The sequence below is a fragment of the Somniosus microcephalus genome, unplaced genomic scaffold (assembly GCF_052327205.1).
Source record: "Somniosus microcephalus isolate GS21.2 unplaced genomic scaffold, FLI_Smic_1.0 unresolved_chr4, whole genome shotgun sequence".
Taxonomy (NCBI): domain Eukaryota; kingdom Metazoa; phylum Chordata; class Chondrichthyes; order Squaliformes; family Somniosidae; genus Somniosus; species Somniosus microcephalus.
This window is the reverse complement of record NW_028225182.1, coordinates 20,360,405-20,368,543: the sequence shown is the minus strand read 5'-3', so window position 1 is coordinate 20,368,543 and position 8,139 is coordinate 20,360,405. Positions and strand designations below refer to the sequence as shown.

The 8,139-nt window shown below is 52.0% G+C and overlaps 1 protein-coding gene across 1 annotated transcript; it reads left to right on the top strand.

The window, feature by feature from the left end:
- Positions 1-285: 285 nt before the first annotated feature.
- LOC147090018 (putative G protein-coupled receptor 139) lies at positions 286-1,173 on the top strand. The gene has a single exon (XM_085977114.1). The coding sequence runs from the start codon at positions 342-344 to the stop codon at positions 1,158-1,160; it is 819 nt and encodes a 272-aa protein (XP_085833240.1). The 5' UTR covers positions 286-341; the 3' UTR covers positions 1,161-1,173.
- Positions 1,174-8,139: the final 6,966 nt, after the last annotated feature.

The window sequence follows — 8,139 nt, the reverse complement described above, 5'->3', positions numbered from 1 at the left end:
GGTAGAATAACTTAAATATTTACCTGTAACACAAAGCACTACAAGTATTGTTGGCTAAAAGCAGCACCTCATTCCCCCTTGGTTCCGAATTCTCATTCGCTCCAAATTCCCAACTTTAACACGCTGTTTAGAAGCACTCTGTTTAAGCCCATTCTGCCCAGACCACTCTGTAGACCTATTCCCTTACATTACTTGAAACAAATCAAAGTACTCTATGTGACCGGTGTTCGGTGAATAATTTCCATTTTCTCCAATTGCTCACAGTTAACGTGGTGACGATTGCGATCCTGTCTCGGGGAAAGTGCAGTCTCTCCAAATGTGTCACTCACTACCTGGTGGCCATGGCAGCGGCAGATCTACTGGTTGTGTTCCTCGATCTGATATTAAGGCAGATTCCTATTGTTCATTGGGAACTGTTCATGTTTGTATGGTATATTAGAGTTTGTAATATTCATGCCGTCCTACTTCATGCTGCAACAGACTGTTCTGTCTGGTTCACCGTCACTTTCACCTTCGATCGATTTGTGGCCATTTGTTGTCAGAAGCTGAAATCTAAATATTGCACTGAGAAAACGGCGTCTGTTGTTTTAGGAACAGTGACTGTGCTGAGCTGTTCGAAGAATATTTTCTGGTATTTTCTGTATAAAGGTAAATACTGGCTTTCTAACGATCCCTGGTTCTGCGATGTGCCAGTCAGTGTATATCAGTCACTGGCCTGGGCCATCGTTGAATTAATGCATTACATTTTAACGCCATTTGTTCCATTTCTTTTGATTCTACTGTTCAATGCATTGACGGTCAGACACATTTTAATGGCCAGCAGAGCCCGCAGGAGACTCCGGGGTCAGAGCAGTGGTGAGAGTCCCAGTGACCCAGAGATGGCAAACCGAAGGAAATCCATAATTGTACTGTTTCTTATATCAGGGAATTTCATAATACTGTGGGTGGTGTTCATGGTTTGTTCTATATGGAGACGATTGGATTATTTGGGATATTCTGTTTCTCTGCCCAAATTTGTCACGGAAATTGGCTTCATGCTCCAGCTCCTGAGTTGCTGCACGAACACTTTTATTTATGCAGTGACCCAAAGGAAATTCAGGGAGGAGTTGAGGAACGGAGTGAAATATCCTATTGCAATGATGGTCCAATTAATTAGATGAGGACACCAAACACTTTCTGTGATTATCCTGCATTTTTGTTTCATAATCTGTAGAATCGACTGTCGGGCTCCTTTAATTCTTTGGCCCGGATTTTGCGGTGGTGTTGATGGTGAAACTGTTTGAGTTGGAGACACCCTAAGGACAGCACTACAATCAATTTAACATTGAGAAAGCGAAGGTTTTCACCACAGAAATCCAAAGATCTTTGTGGGCAGATTTCTTCAAGGTCAGCGGTGATCAAAGTTCCTTCACCGCTGACTGCAAATTCCAGGCCTGTATATTTTTTGAAACATTTCAAACTCTGCTCCCAATTAAATGTTAATTAACATCATAGTTCAAGATCATGTAGCCTTTTTTCCAAGGGTGGGACCTAGATATGAGTTATTTACAAAGGTGCTTTGAGCAGATACTTGCCCAAGAGCGGTGAGCTGCTTCACACAGTCCCATGCTGAGCTTGCACTCTAGGGGTGTTTTGGGAATGAGCGCTTGTTGTGATTATTTCACCAAAATAGACCAATCGTGCAAAATGTCCCATTGTTCAAGGGGTGATTGGCACCTCAGTGTTGACAACTTTCTCAGATTTCTGCCAGTATTTGAAGGAAGCCTTTTTTGAAAATCAAGACAGACGCCTGAAAACAGTCAAGGCAGGAGGAAGACTGTGAAGGATATCTGCACTCTCACTGGGACAGATAGAGAAAAGGAATCAATATTTGTACATTAATTCCAATCAAACCCATGCGTTCATCTATGTGTGTTATTTATTTTTGAAGTTTCAAGGCCGATGCTGAACTGAATATATTGCAATCAGTGTTCAGGATATTTTATTTGTTGTTCAATAAAACAGATTGAGAATCAAACTAAAATTCACTTTTCCCAGTGATAACTCATTCCACCGTTGGATAGACTGAAAGAGGCTGCATAGAAATGGGGGCCAGATCAGAAGGGAATGTCATTGTGACACTCCCAAGAGCTGGGCAAATATATTCCTGAGTCCCAGTACAGGAAATACATCCCTGGGACCCAGTACAGCACACTCCTGGAGCCAGCACAGCAAAATCAGTGTCCCGCTACAGTATATCAGTACATTCTTGGGTCACCGTACAGCGCACTCCCTGGTCCTGTTATAGCACACTTTTGGTCCCAGTACATTACCCTCCTGAGTCCCAGTACAGCAAACTCCCGAGTCCCGGTACAGCGCATTGGTATATTATTGGGTCGCAGTACAGCACACTCCCTGGTCCTGTTATAGCACACTTCTGGTCCCAGTACACTACCCTCCCGAGTCCCAGTACAGCAAACTCAGAGTCCCGGTACAGCACATCAGTACGTTATTGGGTCACGGTACAGCACACTCCCTGGTCCAGTACACCAAACTCCTGTTGCTAGTACACCACACTCCTGAGTCCCGGTACGGTGCATCAGTACATTATTAGGTCACGGTACTGCACACTCCCTGGTCCTGTTATTGCACTCTCCTGGTCCCAGTACACCACACTCCCGAGTCCCGGTACGGTGCATCAGTACATTACTGGGTCACGGTACAGCGCCCTCCCTGGTCCTGTTATTGCACTCTCCTGTTCCCAGTACACCACACTCCTGGGTCCCGGTACGGTGCATCAGTACATTACTGGGTCACAGTACTGCACACTCCCTGGTCCTGTTATTGTACTCTCCTGGTCCCAGTACACCACACTCCCGAGTCCTGGTACGGTGCATCAGTACATTACTGGGTCATGGTACAGCGCACTCCCTGGTCCTGTTATTGCACTCTCCTGGTCCCAGTACACCACACTCCTGGGTCCCGGTACGGTGCATCAGTACATTACTGGGTCACAGTACAGCACACTCCCTGGTCCTGTTATTGCACACTCCTGGTCCCAGTACACCACACTCCTGGGTCCCGGTACGGTGCATCAGTACATTACTGGGTCACGGTACAGCGCACTCCCTGGTCCTGTTATTGCACTCTCCTGTTCCCAGTACATCACACTCCCGAGTCCCGGTACAGCACATCAGTACGTTATTGGGTCACGGTACAGCGCACTCCCTGGTCCAGTGCACCACACTCCTGAGTCCTGGTACAGCACATCAGTACGTTATTGGGTCATGGTAGAGCACACTCCCTGGTCCAGTACACCACACTCCTGGTCCCAGTACACCACACCCCCGAGTCCCGGTACAGCACATCAGTACATTACTAGGTCACGGTACAGCACACTCCCTGGTCCAGTACACCACACTCCCAAGTCCCAGTACAGCACATCAGTACGTTATTGGGTCATGGTACAGCACACTCCCTGGTCCAGTACACCACACTCCTGGTCCCAGTACACCACACTCCCGAGTCCCGGTACAGCACATCAGTACATTACTGGGTCACGGTACAGCGCACTCCCTGGTCCTGTTATTGCACCCTCCTGGTCCCAGTACACCACACTCCTGTGTCGTGGTACGGTGCATCAGTACATTACTGGGTCACAGCACAGCGCACTCCCTGGTCCTGTTATTGCACTCTCCTGGTCCCAGTACACCACACTCCCGGTCCCAGAACACCACACTCCTGCTCCCAGTACACCACACTCCTGGTCCGGTACAACACACTCCTGGTCCCAGTACACCACACTTCTGGTCCCAGTACACCACACTCCTGGTCCCAGTACACCACACTCCTGGTCCAGTACACCACATTCCTGGTCCAGTACATCACACTCCTGGTCCCAGTACACCACACTCCTGGTCCCAGTACACTACACTCCTGTTCCCAGCACACCATACTCCTGGTCCCAGTACACCACACTCCTGGTCCAGTACACCACACTCCCTAGTCCAGTACACCACACTGCTGGTCCCAGTACACCACACTCCTGGTCCAGTACACCACACTCCTGGTCCAGTACACCACACTCCTGGTCCAAATACACCACACTCATGGTCCAGTACACAACACTCCTGGTCCCAGTACACCACACTCCTGGTCCCAGTACACCACACTCCTGGTCCCAGTACACCACACTCCTGGTCCCAGTAAACCAAACTCCTGGTCCAGTACACCACACTCCCTGGTCCAGTACACCACACTCCTGGTCCCAGTACACCACACTCCTGGTCCAGTACACCACACTCCTGGTCCAGTACAATACACTCCTGGTCCCAGTACACCAAACTCCTGGTCCCAGTACACCACACTCCCTGGTACAGTACACCACACTCCTGGTCTCAGTACACCACACTCCTGGTCCAGTACACCACACTCCTGGTCCCAGTACACCACACTCCTGGTCCCAGTACACCACACTCCTGGTCCCAGTACACCACACTCCTGGTCCAGTACACCACACTCCTGGTCCCAGTACACCACACTCCTGGTCCCAGTACACCACACTCCTGGTCCCAGTACACCAAACTCCTGGTCCAGTACTCCACACTCCTGGTCCCAGTACAACACACTCCCTGGTACAGTACACCACACTCCTGGTCCCAGTACACCACACTCCTGGTCCAGTACACCACACTCCTGGTCCCAGTACACCAAACTCCTGGTCCAGTACACCACACTCCCTGGTACCAGCACACCACACTCCCTGGTCCAGTACACCACACTCCTGGTCCCAGTATACCACACTCCTGTTCCCAGTACACCAAACGTCTGGTCCAGTACACCACACTCCTGGTCCCAGTACACCATGCTCCTGGTCCCAGTACACCACACTCCTGGTCCAGTACACCACACTCCTGGTCCCAGTACACCACACTCCTGGGTCCCGGTGCTGCCTATTTCAGGGTGCCCGGATTCCAAGTCTGGAAAATTCAGGTGAGGAGACCGCTTAATGGGCTGAGTGACTTAACTGAAACTGTATAGCCACCTGCAGCAGCCCCAATTCATCACGGTTTATAGGTTTTCAAAAGGGCTATTTTTTTTACATAAATCCATTGTGTTTTTTTGATTAAACTAATGTTAAACAATATCATGGAATGTTGATAAATTCTCACAAGCATCAACCACACCAGAGATAATCATTCCACCATCTATGTTGTTTTTTGTGCCGAAGCTGAAATATTGCTGTTGCAATCAATTGTCCAGCAAGACTTGACACTCTGTTAATTTAATCCAGCTGTGGTTTTAAGCGGTGTGTTCAATGGGTTAACACTCGTTATTTTAAATGGGTTAATACATGGTTTGTTCAATGCATTAATATCCGTTGTTATAAATGGCTAAACATCTGGTGTGCTAAATGGGTTAATAGTGGACTGTGAGATGTTAATCTGACAGCTTCAAGATTCAGCTAATAATAATTCCCCAGAAAGTCATTAACATGTTTAGAACCATAATCTGTCCTTGTATTTTCCATAATCGTGTTCTTCTTGCTCGATTCAACGACAACAATATCACACAATTTCTGATCAAATATCATCGGCCTGAAACTTTAGCTCTGTTTCTGGCACTCGGCCGGGCTGGCAGTGTAGCAAGCGCAGCAATCTGGGGGAGGCCAGACTGCTGTGCTGCAGCAGGGCAGTGGGTGCCATGGCGATGCCTCCATGCCACAGCGAGTGTGGCAGAAGTGAGTGCCCGAACTGCCCTGGTATGTGCCCGCATCAGCTCTGCCAGTGTCTGGACGGCACCACTCATCTCGCGAGTCGCGTCCTGCGCTGCCGCCAGTTGCTGCACACCCGCGTCCTGCACTGCCGTGAGTTGCTGCACACCCCTGTTGTGCACAGCGGCCAGTTGCTGGAAACCCCTGCCGTGCGCTGCCGTGAGTTGTTCGAACTCCCTGGCCTGTGATTCCCCGAAAGCCACCACACTCTGAGCCAGGGACTCAATGACGTGAGGCATCTGTTCGACCACCCCCATGAACTCTTGGTGGCGCCGCTCAGATGCCGCCGACATCTCATCGAGGACGCGCACATCCTGGGCGAGGACCGTGTCCGGACTGGAGGGCGGACTCTCCCTCCGGGGAGAAGGCCGCCGAGCTGGCCGACCCTTCCTGCGTGCCTCGACCCCACTTGGGCCAGGTTCTGCCCTCCCCTCCAACACCTCCCCCCTCTGGGCAGAAGGTCGGCGTGCTGCCGGAGCCTTCCCGCATGCGTCCACCCTACTGGGACCAGCTTCGGCCCTCCCCTCCAACACCTCCCCCTGGCTCTCCTGCAGGCCAGACGTCTCCCCTCCATTGCCATCCCCTGGCGCGGAGGAGGGTTCCCCCGATGTGCCGCCTTCCTCCTGGTCCTCGACGTCCTCCCCCTCCAAGGGCCTGGCTCTCTGCGCTTCAGGGACCACCTCCTCCTCACCAGCTGAAAGCAGGAAGGCACAAGAGTAGCTTTAGAGTGAGGACAGGCCGTCAGCGAGGGAGGCCTGAGTGGTGCATTATGCGCATTTGTCGGTCAGTGGGAAAGGATGTAGATCTGAAGCGCGAGGGCAACGAGAGAGGTGCAACCGGTCATGTCCTTACCAGTGGGTAAAAGTACAGGGTCCGCCTCGCCGATCACGACAGGGCCAGTCACCCGGCCACGTATGAGTCGTGCCATGCTCTCCTCCAGATCAGTGAGCGCCTGGTACTCGGGACGGCCTCCACCAGTGACAGCCTGGCTCCGTACATTGCTCGCCAGCTTGGCCTGCAAGAGAAAGGACGGCCTCTAAGTACAGTGTGGTGCCCTGTCGCTGTGTGCACTGCCTCCCATGGTGGAATAGCTTGGCCAGTGTGGTGCCCTGTTGCTGGGTGCACTGCCTCCCATGGTCGAATAGCTTGGCCAGTGTGGTAAGTGCAGAAAGTGTTATTGATGAACATGCAAGTGCCATTGCTGCGGGAGGAGGGCTGCCCATTAGGCCTTTGAGGTCCCTTTGCCCATAATGTGAGGTGCACATGCAAGGATGAGGGGGACACTGGAAAGGGTACTCACCTTCACCATCCGAGTGAGGTCGTTGAACTTCTTGCGGCATTGGTCCGTACTCCTGGGGACATCACAGGTGGATGACACCCTGCGGGCGATTTTGCCCCAGGCTCTCCTGTACTGGCTCCTGGGAGCCTTCCTGCCACTGTCCGGGCACAGGATCTCTCTTCTCTTCTCCACACCATGAATGAGCACACTCAGAGCATGCTCTGAGAAACGCTGCGCTCGCTCACGGGCCCTCTCCATTGCTCCAGGCGCTATTTTGGCACACCAGTAGTGCTGAGGCCTAGCTGCAGGGCTCCAGTATGCAGGGCGTGGCAGCAGTCAAAGTTGACCCTTCCCCCTTTAAGAGCTGGCCGGCGTCAAGATGTCTGCTGTCAATCAAAACATGACCGCAACCTGCGCTGCGCCCGGCTTCGGCGTTATTAGGCCGCTGTATTTAAGTAAGAGTGTACTGTATTAAAGATGCTGGCCTAGAAATTCAGTCTGGACACTTTTGGGGCGCTAAAGTCGGGCGCTCGCTAAAGTTAGCGCCCGCCGGAAAGTGTAGGCCACATCGCCGAAATTCAGTAGAGTTGGCCCTAAGTTTGGCCGAGCGCTGAAACTGGCGTTGAAATGCTGTGTTCCGGTGCTAAGCCGGCGACGCAGCCTAATAACGCCGAAGCCGGGCGCAGCGCAGGTGCGGTCATGTTTTGATTGACAGCAGACACCCTGACGCCGGCCAGCTCTTAAAGGGGGAAGGGTCAACTTTGACTGCTGCCACGCCCTGCATACTGGAGCCCTGCAGCTAGGCCTCAGCACTACTGGTGTGCCAAAATAGCGCCTGGAGCAATGGAGAGGGCCCGTGAGCGAGCGCAGCGCTTCTCAGAGCATGCTCTGAGTGTGCTCATTCATGGTGTGGAGAAGAGAAGAGAGATCCTGTGCCCGGACAGTGGCAGGAAGGCTCCCAGGAGCCAGTACAGGAGAGCCTGGGGCAAAATCGCCCGCAGGGTGTCATCCACCTGTGATGTCCCCAGGAGTGCTGACCAATGCCGCAAGAAGTACAACGACCTCACTCGGATGGTGAAGGTGAGTACCCTTTCCAGTGTCCCCCTCA

Bases quoted from the DNA above. Each gene is read 5' to 3' on its own strand.
- LOC147090018 (XM_085977114.1), top strand. From the start codon at position 342: ATGGCAGCGGCAGATCTACTGGTTGTGTTCCTCGATCTGATATTAAGG.